Raw genomic sequence first — 22,511 nt, 5'->3', positions numbered from 1 at the left:
CATGCACAAGAGTGCTGAGGGGTTATTTTGCCCCTGTACAACTGGACATATTTTCAAAGCCAGTCAAGTTTCTCACCCTTGGCCTTGAGAAAGCACCCAGGTTCAAGACATTTCAGTTTTGGTTTCAGATCTGCAAGCTACTATGTTTTTAATTGAATGTAATTAAATGAAATTCAGCATTTCCACATTCTGAAGCCTGATTTCAACTATGCTGGCGAACGGAAGAAGCACATCTTTCAACTTTAAAAAAAAAAAAAAAGGAATTTATTTAGCTACTAAACATTAAATTTGCAGTTTTTTACAAAATGAACATGAGATAAAATCTTTAATAAAACATACAAATTCTAATATATTTGGTAAATTCTCAATGACATTCACTTTAATTCAAAATACATGAATAGAAAAGTTGGCATAGTGCATAATACTAGTATACAGTTGACATGTTATATATAAATTTTCAAAAATGAAAATGCATACTTAAGCTATGTATTTGCTTCACACAACCAAAATAAAATACATTAAAAAAGGAAAAAGTAGGTTTATCATTTTCCTATCTGGAATAACACTGTCTATAAAAACAGAAGTGGAAGAATTTATTCTTAAGTATCGCCAGTGTATTTTTATTTTTATTGGGCGCCAGTTTAGCTCAGCGCGTTGTGCAGACGCCCACATGTCATATGGCCGAGAAGGGCCGGCCCAGGTTTTAGTCTGACCCGCGGTCCTTTGCCTCATGTCTTCCCCCTTCTCTCTCTGCCCCTGCTTTCCTGTCGTTTTTCCACTGATCTATCTACTAAAGCTGAAAGTAACAAAGAATTTTTATCACTAACATTTGCAAATACAGCCACCATAATAGCACATTTTAAATTAACTACTAAATATAAAACCATACAAATAACATTACTGACATCTAGTACTAGTAGGTCCCTTAAAATACCATCTCTCCTTCTATCAGGATTTGGAAAGTGGTCACAATGAACAACAGGTGCAAAACTTTGGCTTATTGTGCAGAACAAATTTTGCTAGTTTGGTTTCTGTGGTGTTCTTATATATACACATATGTTTGAACAAAATAAAGCATCCTTCAAAGCTTTCATTAACATCTGTACTTCTAATAATAGTATTTGCTTATATACATTTTCTCTGAATGGTTGTCATGCTGTACAGGCCTTAATGACAGCCTTCATCCTTACTGAATTCAACTTTGTTTAAAGTCACTATTGAGACTCTTGTACTGGGAAACTCAGAGGGTCGTCCGTACTTGTAGACATCATTGTAAAGGCGGTACAAATGTCCTTTGTTTCTTCTTTTTCAAACATTTCCTTCTTTCCTTCTAAATTCCAGCCTTTATCCTTGGTAAACTTGTAAACACACCCAAAGAGATCAGGAAATAACACCAATACCTCAATGTGAGGCGCGTCCTCACGACTGTGAACAAGGAAAGTTTTATTAATGAGTAGTAACAGAGAAGTAAGCTTCCAAATCTGTCATAGTATCAGAAATATTTGTGATATGTGCATATAGTTACAAGAAATTTATATATATATACACATATGAATATGTGTTCATGAAATAATGTTTTTCATTTAGTTTAACTTACTTATGCTCATGGAAATTGCGTATAAAGCGCAGTAATCCCAGTGTGGTTTGAGGGTACGGCTTTCTGCCATCCATCTTCTGAACCAGCTCTTCAGGAAACTGCAACAACAAAACATGGTGGTCATGAACTGGACTTTAGGAATACATAAGTTTGACCTCTCATCTGTAAGTCACCTTATTTTTCCACAGTTTGAAGGATCCATTAGCACATGCTTCTAGTGAACCAATCAGCTTTTCATCGGCATTTCGACAGTTTGCCACCTCCTCCCTGTTGCCGGTCTTCCTCAAATATTCAAACTGCCTGGAAATAAAGCTTAAATTACGCTTTATAAGTAACAACATAAAACTAAGAGGAAAATCTTGAATAATAACAGGAGCAGCAAAAAAGAGTCATGCTTAAAAAGACAAGAACAGAAATGTATGAAACAAATTTAGTATTTGCTGCCAATGTTAACGTGCCTGTCTGAGTACAAGACAGTTTGACCTCATTTTCCCAACATATGGATTTCCCAAGTAACAGACTGAAAACTTTCCACCATGTGTGGGAAAATGATTGAAAATCCTTCACAGTTTAGGCTCTCATTAGCAAATCTATTCTTGCTTTACTAAAGTTAAACTAGAAATCGCAGATTCTGTTACAGCATGACTTCCTTACTCTTTCGGAGTCCAGAAGAAGGGATGGTTTAAGCATTCTTCTACTTTGGGTCTGTCCTTTGGCTCTTTGTTGATCATCCACTCGATGAGATCCTTTGCCACCACATCTTGAACATGATCCAAACTGTACTTTCCATCATAAATGTTTGACTCACATTTAAAGGATTTGCCAAATGGATGGTTGCCTCCAGAGAGGATATAATAAATCAGCATGCCTGCCACCTTAATAATAACACATCAGTTTAGGTATTTTTACCAAGGCATCTTTCAGTTAATCAAGTTTTCATGGACCTGTATTACCTGGATGTCAGTGTTTGACTTGTATGATATCACAGATTCTTCCGCTTCTTCTGCTAAAGTCTCTCGGGCCATCCAGCATCTGGTTCCTGCACTGCATGTACGTAAAGTTGTTTGGCCTTTGAGTAAGCGTCTGCTTATGCCAAAATCGGCTAATCTTGCCCTCCCAGTAACATCTGCAGGAGGCATAAAGTACAAAACTCATGAAAATAAATCATTAATTCATGACATCTGTTTTGTTTTGTTTTTCTCTGAATTTCAAACATGTCTCACCAATCAAAACGTTCTGGGGTTTGAGATCTCGGTGAAGAATTTTAGGATTTCCACAGTGAAGCACCTTTAGACTTTCAAGAATTTGTCTGACAAGTTTCTTTAACATCTGTGGGTCATGGTCATCATTCTTGATATGTTCTTCCAAGGTGTATTCACAAAGTTGCAGACAAAGATATCCAAAGTTCTCGTCCTCTGCAGCATCAACATATCGTACGATATAAGGATGATCGAGTTCAGGAAGTCGCAGGATTCCTTCTTCGTTCTTCAGCACGTCGTAGTTGCTTTTAGACATTCTCTTAATGGCAACTTCTGTGCCGTCCTCTCTCAGCCCCAAGAAGACTTCAGTACCATCACTTCCCTTCGCTATTCTGAATTCTGCATCATTCACATAAATAATGCTTCTGATTCTGGATATTTTACTGTCATCTGTGCCAGCAAGTTTCTCCAGTTTGTCCTTCCACCTGTTGCTGATTGGAAGCCATTTTTGTTTTTCTGCATTTTTATTGGTGCTGTATTTAAAAGGCTTTAAATTTGAAGTTGATTCCATAACAGAAACTTCTGTTGTTGGTTCAGTTGCTGCAGTGGAAACTTCATCATTTGGGTCTTCTTGCTTTTGGGCCTTTTCCTTCTTTTTCTTCTTCTTTTTCTTCTTCCTGACTAAAGTTGAGACTGCATTTCCCTCACATTCTGAGCTTGACCTGCTGAAATACTTTTTCAGACTCCTCAGCACCTCTTTCAGTTTTTCATTTATTTCCATTTCTACAGATGTCAGTATGTCCTCGGGCACTGAAGTTATGCCCACTGATTTTAAAATATTTGCTGTCTGTTCAACTGACACCAGGTTTGCGAATATAGCGTACGTGTAAATCCTGATCTTAGTGGAGTGTTGCTCATTTACAAAAGGGGCAACTCTTCTGCATAAGTTCTCTAAAAGGTTGACGTGCCAGTCCTTTGTGCCTTTTGTTTTCTGTGTTATCACATACAATGTTTGTAGCACTGATTCACAGATGTCAGGTCTCTCTTTTAAGCAAAGCAGTTTCAGTAGTTGTGGAACTACAGCTACTGCATGCTCATTTGATATGTTTTCCATTGTGCAGAAAACTGCACTCAAACTTTCAACTGCCACCTCTACATGTGTCTTGGGGATGTTTGGAAAGCGACTGGCTGCACCTTCAATGTAAGTATTCACATTTCCATTTTTCTTTAGCCATTTAATGCAAGCCTGGCAGTATTTATCTTTCCATCTCCCAGTAAGAGTAAAAAGGATTTCAATCATGGTCAGATGAGACCTAGGATGCTCTAACAACATGTGACTGTTGAACATTTTAAAAACTTCATCAGATGTTTTTTCACAAATAGCAATTTCCATATCCAAAAAATGTCTAATTTGGGAACACACTCTATCTCCATTTGATGCAAAGTGATTAATCATCTGAGATATTTTTTTACTTTCCATAAGCCATTGAGCATCTTTTTTGGATGGCAGTGTCACCAGAGCACCAGCAGAGATGAGCCTTTTCATGATATCCTCCCTGTCTTTAATGGCTGCAATTTGCATTGGTGTGAATATCTGTTGTTGCAGAGGAGTAGGACCCCATCCATCTAGGCTAGCTTTTGCCTCAAGCAATAGATCTACAAAATAAAGAGGTGCTTCGGACAGTGAGACATAATGCAAAGGTGCCCATAGGAGTTCAGAAGGTACATTTGGGTCTGCACCCTGACGCAAAAGGTAAGAACAGATATCTCTGTTGTGATTTACAACAGCAGAGATCAGTGGGGTTATATAATCACTACACTTGCTACAAGGGTAAACTCCATTAACATTATTGTCCTTCAGTAATTTACTGAGCTCTTTGAGGTCATTGTTAGTTATGCACTGGATTATAGGATGTGTTTCTGTTGGTGGGGAGACTCTCAGTTGTACTTTAGTGATAATATCCATGTTTTTGCATCAGATTACCTGTGAAAGAGAAAGCACTGGCATTAAAATCATTAAAACTGTAGTTTAAAGGATGTTCATTTTGTTTTTTTAATAGCTGTTTATAAATGTCTATCGAAGCCTAAGATTCTATTTAGACTACAAATGGAGGTTTTGTGCGTGCAGCCTTTAACTGTGTTTTAAAGCGTTTACACAGGACCTTGTCTTCTCTCCATTCCTTTGTGACTATGGTTTTTTGTGTTATGACATACAGTACCTGGAGAGAAGATGCACAACATCTTGTTACAGTGCAAAACAGTTGCATTAAAACAAACTGCATCTAAACTATCAAATGCCACACTCTTTACACAGGCCTGAAGTATGTATGGGTAGTTCAGTCAATAATTAAGGTCTCTTTCAGTTATCCATAGGCTAAATGACAGATTTTAAGTGTTTAACTGTTGTAGGACTGTAAGAAACTTTACTTTTGGTGTCAGTGTGGGTGTCTGCTGTTTAAGGCATGATCTCTCATTACAGAATGAGACTAGAGAAATTTACTGTTGGGATTTAGAGACGTTATTCCCCCTTCACATTTCCTGTTGAAGGTTTTTATGACATTAGTATTTCAATAATTTAGAAATTTAAACAAAGTGATTTGGTATGTGATCATTATCGTAGAAAACAGTACAAACGGGAGTAAGCCTGTTGACTTGGGTTGTGGGTAAGCAGGGGGCCTCAAGAACGATTCAAAAGGAAGAATAAACAAAACAAAAATACCAACGCAGTCAAATATTATTACAGGGAGCCTCAGCTATGACGATCACAGACACACATTACTGGACAGCCGACTATTACCGCTAACTTCAGTATTATCAGATGTTACGTCAAAACGGAATGAATTGATTATAATGTAGCTACGAAAAAAAAGAGTTATAGATACTTGTAAAAAGGTCATTTCTTTAAATCCTGTTCACTACAGCCTGTTTACCAATATAAGTAAATGTATTACACATAGAAAACACAGAGAAATTATCATATTTTGCTAAAACATTCGGATTACTATAACTGAATAAGAATCCTTACTTTAAATCTCAGGAGGATGCGCAACGGGAAATACAGGCTGAGAACACTGAAGGCGGTAAAACTTCGGCGCAACACGTACACTTTGAAGAATTCAGACTTATCCTGGTCTCAAGTAAGCTTGAAATCCTGTGATGTTAAGAAAAAAAAGTAGGTCTACAATGTGTGCTGTTTTTACGCGAACATAAAGATTATTTTGCAATGCCGTCAGAAGAAAACGGTAAGAGAAATAACTTACCGCGCCAAAGGTGAGGAATTCAAACGCGTCATATCAGCGTTTCCTTCCTGCTTCTCGACGCTGTTACTCCTCTCCTCCTCTCTTCCGGGTCGTCTGGTTTAAGCCGTGCAATGAAGTCTGTACTTGCTGTTGTTGGACAGACTGCTGGGAGATTGTTTGTGTTGTTACATTAATTTGGTTTTACTCTTGAATGTTTTTTGGGGTGGGGGAGCTATCAGGTCTCTCGGTTTAATCACAACATACGAAAGTACATTTTGATAAAACAACAAAGATATCTCATATTATCAAAGAAAATGACGGGAACAGATTTCAGATTGACATAGATTTGGTTTAGTTATGCTCAGTATTGTAGAAAAAAAATCACTAGGTATGGTGGTAAAAGGAAAAAAATCTGTCTTAGTGTTTCATGTTGAACGATGCCCCGATTTCTAAAATGCATCAGGACTTCAGAAGGAACTGTAATCAAGGATGCACAGGCGTATCCTTAGGTTGGCTTTAGTGTAGCTAGAGCAGGTAGCAGGTGTTCTATTAATCGGGAGGTTAGTGGTTTGATCCCTGGCTGTTCAAGGCTACAAGCAACATATTCTTCAGCAAGATACTGCTCCCAGTATTAAGTAGTAAGTTTGAGTGTGTCTGAATGTTAGACAAATACACTGAGGTGTATTTTTTTTTTTAAAGAAAACATACAGTTGTGTGACTGCTCATTTATACTTAGAGGTGTAGCACTATTTAAGTACTTTCAGTAGAAATCTGGAATAAATTAAAGTGCAAACAACCGGGTAGTCTTTATTAGTTTTGTTACCTTTGAAAAGGTCCATACAAAGAACCTAGAATATTTATCATGACAAGTGATCTGCCATGGCCAGAGAATAGAGTTAGAACATTGTGTGCAAAAGATAGCTCATACAACAACATATGATAGATGACACGTGGACAGAATATGGTGTCTATGGTGCTTTTCATTCAATAAGGTCAGCTTGGTAAAGAGAAGAAGCAGAAACTACCTTTTGATCACTCATTGATCACACAGGTATTTAGAATTATGACATAAACATCAAGCCATAAAATCCAAGACACAAGACATTCAATTCAATTTTATTTATATAGCGCCAAATCACAATAAAAGTCGCCTCAAGGCGCTTCATAGGTACAGAGAAAAACACAACAATCATATGACCCCCTATGAGCAAGCACTTTGGCGACAGTGGGAAGGAAAAACTCCCTTTTAACAGGAAGAAACCTCCGGCAGAACCAGGCTCAGGGAGGGGCGGGGCCATCTGCTGTGACCGCTTGGGATGAGAGAAGGAAGACAGGATGAAAGACATGCTGTGGAAGAGAGACAGAGGTTAATAACAGATATGATTCAATGCAGAGAGGTCTATTAACACATACTGAGTGAGAAAGGTGACTGAAAGGAAAAACTCAATGCATCATGGCAAGGGCGTAGATTTGGTTTTGGCATTGGTGGGGACGGATGATTCAACCACCGAACCCTGCCCTGTTTCTTTTTTTCCCCCTTTTTGTCTTTGCTTCTTGATAAAAAAGGAGAAATATACTTGCCTACATATGCTATTCTACATGCTTTTAAACCATTTAAAATTACAATTCATAGTATTACATGTGAATTATATAATGTTAAATTACTATTAAACAAATGACTGACTAAGTATTTTAGAGTTTAGGTTACTTCAGCCATATTTCATATAAATCAGGTATCATACAAACATAAACATAGCTTCAAATACAGTCATGACAATAAAAGAATATGACTTTAAGGACTTAACAACATTACTTGAGTTATAGTACACCAACATCTCTTATACATTAGCACTAAGGGAACACTGAATGACCTGGTGGTTTTTGTCCATAAAACTACTCATCTAAGATTAGGGATGGGTATTGATAAGATTTTCACGATTCCGATTCCATTTTCGATTCTGTTTAACGATTCGATTCTTTATCGATTCTCTTATCGATTCTCTTTAAAAAAGGAGAACACTAAGGTCGATTAGCTTAGAACTTTGTTTTATATCTTCTCTTTGAACAAGATAGAAATTTAGGAGTAACATGGCCTTACAAACCCAAAAGTGAGATCTTAAGAGATCCACAGCCTACGGCTCTTCAATGGGGTGTCAAAGGGGCCCCAGGAAAAAATATTGTAAATGTAAAATAAGAAAATAAATATTCTTCTGTAGCAATAACAAAGTATAACATAAATCATTCTGTAGCAATTACACAAGAATATCCAGTAATGTCCCTGCCTACAATTAAACACATTCACTCAAAATCGGGGGCATCTGCTGTGGCAAATGGGTGCAAGCCTTTTACCACAAACTTAGTCACTGCTCGGTGACATTCGTCTATCCTGGCCTGAAAGGAGACGCTAACGGTAGACTGCAGCGAGAGCTGCCAGCATCTGAGCCAGACTCTGTCTCTCTCATCATGATCACCTAAATGCACAGTAATGGCAGGTTTTGTAATGAGGCAGATCGTGCTAACATAATATGCACTGTTAGTTGATTATTTACCTGCCACATTAACGGGAGAGGACGTGCAAACGTTACCGCTGCTGCTGGGTTAAGATTCACGAGTCCGGAGCGGAATTAAAAACACGACATTCATTTAAGGTCATCGCGTGTTTTGTGAGCAAATGCTTTTGCATATTCGTAGTGTTTCCTCCCTTAAATGAAATATCTACTTTGCAAGTATTGCAAGTTGCCCTGTTGTCATCCGTTCTCGTAAAGTATAACCAAACTTTTGAGTGTTTGAGCCGCTTAGGCGCCGTGTTTCCTGCCAGGTAAATGACGCTCCGCAACGTGGTGACGTCATTCGGGGCGACTGGAATCGATAAGGGAATCGTTTGCAAAAATGGCAAACAATTCCAAGGAATTGAAACAGTGGGAACCGGTTCTCAACAAGAACCGGTTTTCGATACCCATCCCTATCTAAGATTACCACAAAGTAAAAGATCTCTCAGCAAAATTATGCAACATTTTAGGCACTACTGCCCTCTATCAGATCAGTGAGCTGGGATTTTTTTTATTCTAAACATGAACTACTGTTACAGCAACAGACATGGACTACTGGTGTCCCACACAACAACTCAATGTCCACTATGTGAAGGAGCCAAACGCATGCCTTCTCCTCTCGTTAACTGAGATAAACTGCTGGCATATTGGTTTTACATCTATACTGTCCAGTCTTTCCTGGTGGACATACAGCAGCATTGTTTAATCTCATTTGAGTCATTGTTAACCTTAGCCATCTTTTTAGTCTTCTGAGAGCACTGAAGCTTCTTTCAGCCTCAGTACCTGCGTTTTATCCTCAGATTACAATTATTATTCTGTGCTTGATGTGCCTCACCTTTGGCCCTGGCTCTTCCCCTCTGACTGCACTAGGACATATTGCCACCTGATAAAATAACACATTGATTCGTGCCATATAAAAAGTGAGATGTGTCAATTCAGATTCTTTGTCAAATATACACTAATGAAACAATTTACATCAGCAGGCTAACAACTGTCATGATAATAAATACTAGTTAATCTATAGCACCAAATCATCAGTCAGTCACCTGTGATCTCGCCTCTTCACCTCTGAGCTACAACATGGCAGAGCTGCCTCTGTCACCTGATGAATAACAGTGAGACAATCCAAATACATGCAGTCACACATGTGCTTCACATACAGTCATGAACCAACAAGTCATCATCCAATTTCACCTGTGATCTTGTATCACCATTGTTGGTTGGAATATTTGCAAAATCATGATGAACAAACAGTATCCCTCGTTCTAGATTTTTAGTTCTTATGGTGACTTAATACTGAAATTTCGAGAAGTAGTTTTGCCAGCCTCCACCACGTCGAAACCTGATTGCAAAATAAAAGCCTTTGAAATCTGATTTCAAAATAAAAGCCAACATCAAGTGAATTTAGCTTTAACGTTAACAGACAGGTTAAGTGCATAATAACAAATATCATTAAGTCTTGTTTTCACACTCTAACATTAGATCCAGTTGACACACCCTCATACTCTAGTAGTACCCCATCATTATCAAGGGGGGCTTCTTTTGGATTTCAAAGTAAAAGCCCTCTGAATTTTCATTTTGAACTACTCTTTCAATAACTTCAGAATGCTCTTAAAAGGAAAGTTTCTGTTTCCACAGGAAAATTGCAGTCTATATCGACAGTATACACCCTCACAGGGATACCATGTCAATATAAAGTCAGTCTGATTTTGGCAATCACAATTTCCCAAAATATTACTGTTGTCTTAAAAGAGTCAAGACACAAACCTTTCAAAACTTTATCTAATTTTGTCCCAAAAGGACAGTGTTGATAACAATAAAGGTACACAAAGGCTAAATGCACATGTCATGTAAATATGCAGTACAGTTAACGCCCTAGAATGTGCCATGCTGTTTAAAGTCGTTTGTTGGAGGATACAAAAGAGCACATCTTCAAAGTTAAGGATGTAAACTTCACACATGATTGAGGTTTAACAGCACAGGACAAACTTCCATACTTCTTCCTTTGTTTTTACAAGGTCATTGTTATTCATGTCAAGGGTCTGTTCGTGGTACCACCTTTTACATGTGTCACATTGTATCTATTAAAAAAACAAACAAAGGACAAACCCAAAACAACAGTTAAACACTGATGCACAAATCAATACAGTGGTGCCATCCCAATATTTTCCTTCATTAACAATTTTTGGATGAGCTGTCTGCACAATAAGCAAAACACAAATCCCAATATGGAACTTTGTTTGATTCCACTCTGGGCTAAGCTGAATATTTTACAGCTATTTATAAAGTATTAAGTATAGCTTAAAACTTTAAAAAGAACAAATAGAATACAATACTATTCTATACATTTTAATACAATAGCCCTTTATTGTCATTGTACTTGTACAACAAAATTGTGGGTGCTCCACACTGACTGTGCATGAATAAAATATAAGTCCGTGTGTGACCATGGCTTAGTTTGGTGAAGTGGGTGGGCAGGGCTGGGCTAAGGAGGGGGAATAGTGTTTGTTAACAGTGTGAATGGCCCAGGGGAAGAAGCTTTTAGTGTGTTTGGAGGTGTGGGACCTGGTTGACCTGAGTGATTGGCCAGAGTGTAGCAGATCAAACAGGTGGTGCGTGGTGCGCAAGAGGTCACCTGCGAGGGGCCTGGTTTTCCTGACAAAATGACACAAGAGAACCTGGCGATGGCCTCCAGGGTTGGCACGGGGCAGCCAATGACTTTTTTGGATGGTGTTAATTACTCTTTGCGCAGCCTTCCTGTTCTTAGTAGTGGCCCCAGCATAACCTTTGACTGTACACCTCCTTCACTCACCGTCAAAGGTGTGCAGGGTGTACAGTAGGTTGCTGAGAACACAGCCTTGCGTGGGTTATGCCCCACCAAGTCAAATGATCTGACCTGTTTTTGTAGTTTTGTTCTGTGAGGTTTTCACTCAGTGTTATGTGACAATGGGGGGATGATACAATCCTTTGCCATGTGGTTGGTTTGCTGGAGCAGACAGGGGTTGAAGGCCAGATTTCTGAAAGATAAGAGAAGAAAGCAGAAGAATTCGGGGGGCACAAAAAGAGAAAAGAATGGGCGAAAAAGTAGAGAATGACGTAAACAGAAGAGAAGACTTCATGATGAATTTTCCACTTTGAAACTACACAAACTTGATGGACATCAGTCATTCATTTGGCAAACTTTTCTTTCAAGGGTTCTTTTACAGTCTTCATACTCTTTCAGCAGAGCAGTGTGAGTGATCTCATACTGGACAACAAAGTCATCCAGTGTGGTGACCTTTCCAGAACCTACAGGGATGTGTTTCATATCCCACTGGCTCTTCTCCATTATCCCCTGGGTGTTATTATTCTCAGTAATATTTTGAAAAACAAAGTATGAAATACTTTAATGTGGATATTTAATAAACCCTTATGTAAACTTACTAAGAAAAAAATGTCTTACTTGTCTCTTGATAATTTTTTAAGACATTGTATTTGTTTTGGTACTGACAATACGGTTTCCCGGTGCCATGTCGTCCAAGGTCATCTTTAGATTTGAAAGATTAGCATAATACAGACATGTGCAAGAACATTTTGCTAAAAAATACTGTCTACTTAAAAATGATTTACCTAGCTTTATTGGAGACCACAATCCAGAATATGGAAGTAGAAATTTGGTGATGTGCTTGCTATCATGTTTGTTTATCCACCTTGAGGAATCACCAGTTGAAACTCTTTGTTTATTATTATAATTTATTAAAGGATTGATCAAAATGATCAAAAATAATGTTTAAAACTTAGCATGTACATGTACCCCCATTTATTCAGGAAACTGCAGTCTGCGAGCAATCAGTTGCGGCCAGCTTCAAGACGGGTGTCCTCTTTTAGCTCTTCATAGTTTCATACGAGAATATGCATCTATCCGACTGGTTGAAACTGGTGGGGAGAAGCTGCTTGATTTGCAGGTTACTGATCTGAGAGGTGGCCGTGACCTTGTAGAAAAGAGTTTAGTGTGGAAGAAGTGGCAAAAATGTGGAGCTGAAAAGCTAAGAGAGAAAAAGAAATTATAAATACATCAATGTAACCATAACGTTAGCTGGCAGGGCTCCTGCTGCATTTTATATATATCATGTTGAAGTTCCTCATGTGATGTGATCTTATTATAATGGTCTAGCTGGTGTGCAGCCATCATGTTAGAGTTCTCTTTCTTCTTCTGATTTAATAAACTTTTTCTGTGATGGTGTCACATTTACAGCAGCATTTGCACCTAAAGGACCCCGAAAAACTGGTGCACATCATTGTGGTGGTTTCAAATAAACTGCAAACACCTGGTGAGCGTTTTTGAGGTGGAGTTTATTAACACTGCAGTCGAGAGAGCACTCAGGTTATTCACCGAAATGGTCTCTGAAAACAACCGCGGTCCGCTCATGTCTTGTAAATGCCTCGACCCAACTCACAGACAAAGAGAATTCATCAACACAGGATGTGAATCTATACTTTCAGTTCAGCTCATCCTTAAACCCCCTCACCCAGAGACAAAGTTATCCTCTATTTAACTGTCACTCGTGATAATCACATTCCCAGTTCTCCAAGAGAGGCCTCTTCCTTCTTCTAGGGATCAGAGAGAGGTCTCGCTGTCTGCCTAGTCCCCTAGGCTCCTGCATGTGTCAGTCTGACTTACAATGCCTCACTAAATGAAAAATAACAAATGACACACGCGATGCTATCCCATGATATCCCAGTTATGCACCAAAGAGGTAATATTGTTAAGACATGTGATCAGTACATAAAATAAAGAAATTTGTCACCACAGCAGCCTACAGAGTCCCGTAAGTGCCACCACTGTAACCACTGCACAAATGCAACACAGTTATTTTCTAACAGGAATCTGCAATCAGCCATTCCTTAAACGAAATCCTAACTTTGTCATCAAGAAGATTAAAAGAACAAATACATGTTTGTAGTGTTTATTCACCTGAAGCTCCACAATTAAAAAAGCATCAAGACTTTGGCCTTTCTATACGAACAAGTGATGTGTGTAATAATTTGATTATGATAATAATAATAATAATATAACTATTACTAATACTACTACTACTAATGATATTAACAATAATAATAACAACCAAACCATTACTACTACTACTACTAATAATAATAATAAAACAATAAAAGTGTTGCTGCAGATCTGAGTCCAGACTCTGCAGCCTTTTTAGTGCTGCAAAGAAAATACAAATAAACTGAGTGTGAGTGTTTTTCTACAAGTTACACTAAGTATTTGCGCAGACATGCTGACTGTTTGCTGGGAGACGTCACCTGTTTCTCATAGAATACCAGGTAAGCTGTTCTCTGCCGCTGCTCACACACAGACTCACACGTGGCCTGGCACAAACTCGTCATCGTACGTGAGCCAGCTGTCTGTGACGTCGTATTTTTCGGTGATCTGATGAACCCAATCGCAAACGTAATGTCCTGAGAGGAGAGCACGTGTAATAAACTAATATATTAAAATGTCTTGAAATATAATATTAAAAACATTGAAATCCATGTTTAAATCTGAAATAATAACAGTTACAATATTTAGAAAAAAATGAAGTCAATTTAAAAGGATAGGAATGTGTTTTATAAGTTTAAAAAAGCAGAGTTTAAAAAAGAAGTGAATGTGGTTGTAATCAGTAGCAGGTGGTCTGCTTGGTGGTCTTACAGTTTGCGCATACAAACTGACTGTGAGAAGCTGGGGACATTTCTGCTCGAAATCCACCATACAGCTGCTCACTTTTGTTTTATCTCACCAGCTCACCATTTTGGAGATGTTGGCTGATCACTGTGCATTCCTTCGCACATAACTGTGTCTGTGCAGAAAACATGCCCTCTACCTTCTGAAAACATGTGACTACAGAGCCTTTACATGTAGAATCAGTATAAAAACAATGTCCAAAATGAATCTAAGTTTGGCATTGAAAACACGTCCACAACAACATTTAGAATATAAATAACGCATACACCGAAGGTTCTACGGACGTTAGCTCTAGGAGTTCAATAGAAGTTAGAAGCAGTGGGAATCTGCAAATCTTTTACCTCGTGACAGCTGGCATAGTCTTCAGCCCCCTCTCCAGCAACCCGTAAGTGCTTAAGAGGAAGGAAGAAGGAAAGGAAGGAAGGATAACTACAGTTTATGATGTCAGCTATGATAATTAAAGGTTTGTGCTTTCTAGACATTCCCTGTAATGGAAAGAGCAGGGGGGTGTAGTACTTCATCACTGCCAGAGGGAGGCACTGTGGAACCATCAAACAAAAGACCACCAGGTATGTGGACACAAAGTATGTGGCAAACTCATCTTTCCCATTGTAATTAAGGAGCTGATATTCATCAGGTCAAAAAGTCAAGAAGTGGAAAAAAAATCCTACATTCTAACATGTTGAATGTTAGAATTAATTTTGAAACAAATACTGGAGCTAGTGGAACTTGGAAAAAACCCTCCTTTACAATAACGGAAGAAAGTATGTCACTAAATATATTAGTGACCTTTATATTGCAAAAAACAAAGAAACAAAAAAGCCCCAAAGAAACTAAAATACAAAAAAGATAAATATGCTTCATGAGTTCAAAAAGTAAAAATTAGACATAAGAAAAGAAACATTCATTTATTATTTAAATTAATTGTTTAGAAATTAATTGTTTCTGTTGGTGGGGGGACTGCTGTCTACCTTGGTTAATGTCAGTGCTTTCTCTTTCATAGGCAATCTGAAGCAAAAACATGAACATTTTGATAAAACAACAACCAGTCCCAACCCAGTGCAACTTCACACAATAGGAGGACATGACATGAAAGAAACTGTTAGCCCAACACCGACTGAACCGTGGTGGTTTGAGGCCTTTGGGGACCGATCTGAGGTTCAAGAACGACAGCTCCTCTTCGATCTTCTTAGCTCCACACTGGCACTCATAGTCCAACTATGAGTCCAACTATGAGCAACTGCAGCAGGGAGCAAGAGGAACAGGTACATTAGAGTTGAACTCTTTCACAGATGAATTACATATTTGTGGAAGGCTGCTCACAGAATGGAGTCTCACTGAGCCTCGATGTACCAGGTCCAGGGAGAGGTGGAGGTAGTCCTCCCGCCCAAAGAACTGCAAACCACATACAACACATCACATCATTTCAAAGATTACAGACTCACAGTGAAGAAATATCAGCAGCATCATGAAAACATTCAAAGTTTACTGTGTTCCTACTTTTTGCAGCTCTTTGTGCTCAATATCTTGAAGCCATTGTGAGCTCTAACTGGACAGATGGAAGGTTTGTCCAAGGCAGCTGCTTCTGTCTGCAGCTTAGAGAACTCACACTGGAGCACAGACGAGGAACTCGTGGGCATCCTGCACACAGACACACACAGAACAAAACACAGGTCCAGGTGCAAATGTACAAACTATAGCAGAGATGAGTGTGCTGCGTAGTGCAAAAACACAGCTGCTTACTTTCTGATCGTCATCGTCAAACTCTGGATGAGACGCAGCAACCGTGTCTTTAAAGGCAGTCAGGACGGAGCTTTTGTGCCAGCTGTCGTTTCTGAAGCGGCTCAATTTGATGTCCACAAACAGCCTGCAAACAGCAGAAGTGAAGAAGACACAAAGTTAGTTTTATAATAAAGGACAAAGTCCATCATTAAATATATCACCGTTTACAGCACACTGTTATGGAATAATAAGACAAACATTTAAATTAAATAACAATTTAAAATCAAATTACACTGAAAATGTAGTTTATATTTGATATTATTTTAACATTTAGTTCACACACATTTAAAGTGCAAATAACAAACAAACAAAAAAACTAGGTTTCACTTGTCGCTTTGTATTTTTAACATTAATCTGAAAATAATGAAGGGACACGTCCTACAGTCACAGTTTTATACATTTATTTACACAGGAAAGAATCAATCTGCAGTTTACTTTGCGTTTAGTTTTATGAATATGAAATAATGTTTATTAAATATGTGTAATTTATATGTTTTACAAGTTTACAATACCATTGACTAGAAAAAAAACTGTATGGTTGTAGAAATGTAGAACTAAATGGTCGGGACTTTGGCGTTCTTTGGATCTTTGGAAGATGTCGTCCGAGTCAACTACAAATAAAAGCGGTTTAATCTCTGAGTGCATCATTGACCAGGGTTTGGAAAGTGAGCTTCTTAAACAAAACAAGAAAGAGTCACAGTGCAAAATTCCTTCTTAAATCTTTAGTTTTACTTTATGTTCTGGGGTTTTTTTCTTTTTCTTTTATAAGAGTGATGGCATCGATGGGTTTGTCCAGAATATATACAACTCATGACTCAATGTGGACTAAACATTGTCTTACACCAAAGTCCAGCCAGGCAGCCAAACACGGTCCCAGATCAGGCCCTTCACTCCTACCTTAAAATTTATAATTCATGGCTCACCACCATAAACAGAATTATTAAAGTGTAATTTCTCTTTTCACCTCATGGTGGCAACACCATCTGATCTATGTTGCAACCAATGACTGTATAAACGTTTTATACACTCACACATTACACACAATAGTAAGTCATGTTTAAAATGAACCTGACATAATGATATTCAGCAGCTTCACTGAACTTTTTATAAGAGAGCTCTGATGTAAATACAAATCAATACAAATCATGGAAATTTTGTGTTTAACTAGTTGACAGTTATTAATGGATTATATGGTAAAAAAAACATTTTAATGTGAATAAAAACTTAATAAAACTGTTATCATTACCCCTATATCTTGAACATTGTGAAATTTACACAAAAGTAGAACAGCTGTAATTGACTTTTTACTCAATATCAAACACTGAGCCATGCTTGGGCCATGCTACCATGCTTCCACTGAGCCATGCTACCATTTACATCACACATCAACATATCCTGACACCTTCACTGATTAATTTGCTCCAAGTAATTAGCGGTTGGCTTCATGCTAACGTTACATAAGAAATCCCCTAGACAGGCTAACGTGTTAGCATCGCAGCCGTTTTTCACACAAAACTCTGAACTCTTACACAAAATTATTGCGGGAAAGCTTAAAACAAAGGATAGCAACTACTTACAGGCATGTGCTTGCTTAGGCTCAGCAAGAAAAAATGACCAAAAAGTGGAAAAGACAACAGTTTATTGCGTATATTGCTCAGTCCTCTGTAATGTCCACATTATTGTTAAGATATACTACTTATTATCTGAAAAATATTAAATGAATATTAAATTAAAAATCTAAAATTTGAATTATTACAAAACTGGACTATGGACTGGTGTCATATATAACAAACTTGGTGCTGGCTCTAACACTGGATTGACTTCTGCTTCATTTCTATATGCTGTTCCAGTGTCCTAAAAACAGAGTTTTTTTTCTGCCACCTGCTGCCATGGATCTTGATAAAGCTTAAATATGTGGAATGTTCTTGGACTGTTTAAAGTCATAGGGATGGGCCTCAGTTCCTGTAAAGTAGATCATATCACACCTGTGAAATGAAAGTGAAAGAGCAGCTCACAGACCAGAGGGAAATTACACCAGGACAACATTAAGTATGTAGCGTGTGATTCCCTTGTGTTTTCAGTCTACACCTGTACAGTGAAACAGCTCTTTGTCCTTTCAGCAGACAGGTAAGATCAGCAAAACTACACCATATGATGGTTTATACTTAAGAGATTTTCTATAATATATTAATAACATAACAAGAGGAAACATAGATTTGATTCTTTATTTGTTCATTTCTTTTATTTTCTTTCATTTTCTCTCAAGCTCAAAAGCTATTTTTATTTCCACAGTGATGGCAGCAGCAGCGTTCAGAAGCAGAGGACTGGCTGGTGTCAGAAACACCAACGTTTTAATCCTCATCTTTCTGCTGTCCCTGGTTTATGTCACAAATTCACTGACAAAAGTAAGAACAAAGTCACTGCTGAATTAATTGTTGCTGAAGGTACTTATTTGCAAATGTAAAACTACAGACATTATGTAAGTCATTATAAGCAAATCACAGTTTGAACTGACGCATCCTGTTTTTGCAAATTTCAAAAAATTCAGAAGCGTTTCTTAGATCAACTTAGGAAATCAGAAAAAGCAAAAGCAGCCGGACGGGAGTTCGTTTGGTCAGTTTCATGTCTATTGCATGTTATCAGTCAAATTTGGTGATGCAGGAAACAACAACTGCGTATCAGTGCATTTGCAGTGATGTGATACAGTGCACACTAAGAGAACTGTGACTCGGTCTGACTGTAGAGGTAAATTAGACTTTTTCTAAAAATAAATGTTGTTTTCTTCTTCAGGCAGAATACAAGAAGAAACAAGCAAGTGAACTTGATGAAAAACTACAGTTTTTTCAATCTTTGGAAGAACTAATAAAGACATCATCATTTTTTGATGATTTTCCTGTAATGATGGACATAGTAAATAGTTTCAGACGCTTTATTGTGAGAACCAGCATCACAATAGGCGGAGAGGAAGAAGAAAAATGGTGAAAATGGGGAAACTAAAGTGGAAAACATGAAAATCATCCTAAAAGTCAATGGAATAAACTTTAAAACTTACTGTATAATGTCTTTAAAATAAATAATAATATGAAACAAATAATAAGAATAAGAATTATTAAATATGAATGGACTGAGTGGTTTTCTGTAAGAGAAATGACAGCCATATGTTATCTATGCCGTTCTCATTGGGAAGCAGCCATTTTTGCAGTTTGCATATTAGACTGGTAATCCAGGTGGTATTAAACTCAAACTTAGAAAAAACTACTTTTTACTAACTTGTGTTAAAAAAACAAAATAGAAACTTGTATTCACATATTGTTATCTATGTGTTCCCTTGTGTTTGTGTCTTGGATCGTCTGTTATTTTCCCCCTTCTATTTAACTTCAAATTCTGAACAACAACAATGAGGGCTAGCCCTAAATAATTGTCCTAGTTGAAATAAATTATATCATACTAATTGCCCTGTGTGTACTTTTTTTTTTACTCTTTCCTCATCTTCTATCATTCGAATGCATATAGCAGACATGCTTTATAAAGGCATACTATATACTATTTTCTTTCTTCCCTTAAACTGAAAGAATTAGAAGTATGTAACTAGTATAGCAAGTTGAGAGTTACTGAGTCGTACTGTACCAAAAGAAAACAAATATAAGTAGGCACCACATAGTTCTCCCTGTCTGCTTACAGAAACATGATACTAACAAGATAATAATCATTGAAACATTCCATAACTTGTCAGATCTGCTTTTTCTATGTATTATTGCTATAACTGTGCAATTGTTTTTATGTGTATCATACTTGGTATTTGTTATGTACTACCGATTAACCCATATATTCATGCATACAAAGATGTTGGTTTCAAATGGTGATTTGATGAAGGTCTGTTATGTGCATCAAACCCATTTGTCTAAAAGTAACAGTGGAAAATGACCAGCTGATAAAGACATTTTTGCAGATCTGCACTCCCCTGCTAAAATACATGCTAAAATACATGAATTCACAATTTTAAACTGACTGAACTAGTTATCATTTCACCAGAGAACAGACTCAGTTATCAGTACTGACACCTCTATTACAAAAAGTGCCATAAGAATATATTCATTATAGCTTTTTATCTGCTTGGATTTTAATTGTAATTTTTAATTAAAGGAAATGGCTCAAATAGGTAATATAATCCAAACTTTACTGGCACTTATTAAACACTCAAGGGAAGAGCTTGAAGTAGAAAAACGTGTTTTGTCATGTTATGTCCAAACAATAAATGATGGGCTTCTATTCCTATAAAGCAGACTAGACAAAAACAAAAGACAAAAACAAAAGTGAAAGGGCTGCTCACACGTGTGAGAGGTGGGCTGAGTTAAGTCACATTGCATACAAAGCATTTGCAGCATGTTATCTCATTATGCTTTCATTCTTCGCCTGTACGGTACACCAGCTCTTCCTAAATTCACGCAGCAGGTAAGAAGACATATATATATATATCTATATGTGTGTGTATATATATATATATATATATATATATATATATATATATATACGTATATATGTAATAAAAAATTTTAATTAGCACAATTGTTCCTTATTTACTCCAAATTTCTCTGTTTTCTCAACTTTTTCTCAAGTTGAGCACTTGTTCCACTTTTACAAGCGATGGCAGCAGCAGATTTTTCCAGAACCCGGGGACCAGCCGGTGCCAGAGGCTTATTTCTCATCTTCTCTCTGCTGTGTCTCGTTTCAGTCGCAAGTTCCCTGTATCCTCAGGGCCAACTGGTGATCTCATTCTTTCTGATTTCCCTTTTATGATACAACAATTACACACTTCTGTGTACATGTACAATTACAAGCTCATTAACTGCTGTCATTTTTTTCTTTATTTGAAATGGACTATAGATGCTTGAGCAGATGAAAACAGCGATAAAAGACGCAGAAAGTTGGAAGGTGGGTCACTCAGGCTCCAAATTAGTTTGTAAAATCTGCTGTGTGTATTTACTTAATGAGTGCATTTTACATTGAACTGTCTATAGTGATATACTGAAAGTATAGTAACTGCAGTGTACAGGATGCAGAATAATCTAGTAAATTTAAATGTGCTACTTTTTCCCCATCAGGCAGAAGACAAATATAGACAGGAAACAATCACAAAACTGTTTGATCTCTCAAGTTCACTGAATGACAAGGAGCAACTGGTAAATGCTAATGTTTCCTTAACCTTTGTGGTTTTCAGTGTATTCTTCAACCGGCTGTCACACTCACTATGCTCTCCTTCTTTCTGGGAAATTTTCAGAAACTATTCAAGGAAACCCTGCAGAAAGCAATACAAGAAGAACAAAGGCTAAAGGTGAGTTAGTCAGTCTCCAAGTTACTCACATTTTGGCTGAGAAAGTGTTTAATTCTAACAAAAGACTCCAATAACATCAGCATACCTTTAGTGATCGGATAATTAGTGATTTGATTTAGTGATTCTGCTAAAACTTTTATTTTTCTCATTCAGGCAAAATATATGTACAGAATAGCAACATCAGGTTTTGAGGAAATGTATGACCAAAGCACTCGTCAGCTGGAAATGGTGAAGAGATTATCGCCCGATAGCCCAATCGTTAACATCTGTTCGCACATGTTGAAGAATGTGAGAACTTTCTTATACAAGAAGATGAGTTTGCTGCAAAAATAGAGAACATTAAATTAATTTGGCACAATGTTGTAGTAAACAGAGAATGTCTTTTGCTTTCCTGATATTGATCAGTGATTCATTACTGTTAATCAATTATATGTTTAAACATTATACATTTGTATGTTATCTAAATAAATGTATCATGTGAAAAAATGTTCTTGAGTTTTCTTTGTCAAACCCTAAAGTAAAAACAAGAAATCAGAGCTGATGCTGCTTGTAGAAACTGTACCATCCTGCCCACTTACAACAGAGATGATGGCAGTCATAATGTTTTTTCTAAGTATTTGGATAATTAATGTATTTCTTCGTTTTATTTTTATCTATTTATTTACTCACTTCCCTGCTATTTTACCTTTGTACAGCCCCACAGTGTCATTTTGTTACACTGTTTTAAATCAAACAATCCAGATAAGATTCAAGGAAACTTCTCCACCGTGTCATCATTTTCTTTGTGTACAACAAAATCTAACTTTTCAGTTTCATTTGTACATTTAATTAAAAAGTAGCATTAACTTTACATTTTCTTTTACTTCAGAGTTAAGTTTTAGTTTTAAACATATAAAGTGCAACTTTAAGAAGTTGTTGGATTTGTAAGCTGGGGTCTTATTCAGATACACAAACTCACAGATGAGAGCTGAGTGTTAGACCTTCGTCATTGACCCAGAGTTTTGAGTTTACATTATTATTGAACTTTGATTTTGAGATTATTTATCATTTCTAGTCTTTTGGTTTCTTTGTCAGAGTTCTGCCTTCTGGTTTCTGTT

General features: G+C 37.2%; 2 protein-coding genes and 1 long non-coding RNA gene across 4 annotated transcripts in view; 2 read left to right on the top strand and 1 right to left on the bottom strand.

Annotated features, from left to right (window-relative positions):
* Positions 1 to 241: 241 nt before the first annotated feature.
* The window catches only part of LOC113018636 (uncharacterized), a 48,098-nt gene continuing 25,828 nt past the window's right edge, over positions 242 to 22,511 (bottom strand). Inside the window, exons 1-6 of one of the 2 annotated variants that reach the window (XM_080298348.1) lie at positions 2,821 to 4,718; positions 2,551 to 2,723; positions 2,252 to 2,472; positions 1,771 to 1,897; positions 1,598 to 1,695; positions 242 to 1,425 (exon numbers count right to left, since the gene is read on the bottom strand). In XM_080298348.1, coding sequence (XP_080154474.1) covers positions 1,215 to 1,425; positions 1,598 to 1,695; positions 1,771 to 1,897; positions 2,252 to 2,472; positions 2,551 to 2,723; positions 2,821 to 4,378 — 2,388 coding nt within the window. In that variant the 5' untranslated portion in view covers positions 4,379 to 4,718 and the 3' untranslated portion in view covers positions 242 to 1,214. Of the gene's footprint in view, positions 1,426 to 1,597; positions 1,696 to 1,770; positions 1,898 to 2,251; positions 2,473 to 2,550; positions 2,724 to 2,820; positions 4,719 to 22,511 lie in introns of those variants that run through there. The other variant, XM_080298347.1, reaches the window with a different exon arrangement.
* On the top strand, positions 18,054 to 19,533 carry LOC113012202 (uncharacterized). Its single transcript, XR_003270663.2, has 3 exons — positions 18,054 to 18,209; positions 18,375 to 18,487; positions 18,873 to 19,533. It is a non-coding gene; the product is annotated as an uncharacterized LOC113012202 (long non-coding RNA).
* On the top strand, positions 20,398 to 22,264 carry LOC113013481 (uncharacterized). Its single transcript, XM_080298349.1, has 6 exons — positions 20,398 to 20,534; positions 20,699 to 20,846; positions 20,967 to 21,014; positions 21,185 to 21,262; positions 21,361 to 21,414; positions 21,568 to 22,264. Exons 2-6 carry the CDS (start codon positions 20,727 to 20,729, stop codon positions 21,745 to 21,747), a joined length of 480 nt encoding a protein of 159 aa, XP_080154475.1. The 5' UTR covers positions 20,398 to 20,534; positions 20,699 to 20,726; the 3' UTR covers positions 21,748 to 22,264.

The sequence above is a fragment of the Astatotilapia calliptera genome, chromosome 3, assembly GCF_964374335.1.
Source record: "Astatotilapia calliptera chromosome 3, fAstCal68.1, whole genome shotgun sequence".
NCBI lineage: Eukaryota > Metazoa > Chordata > Actinopteri > Cichliformes > Cichlidae > Astatotilapia > Astatotilapia calliptera.
The sequence above is the reverse complement of the archived record's forward strand: the minus strand, read 5'-3'. Positions and strand labels throughout refer to the sequence as shown.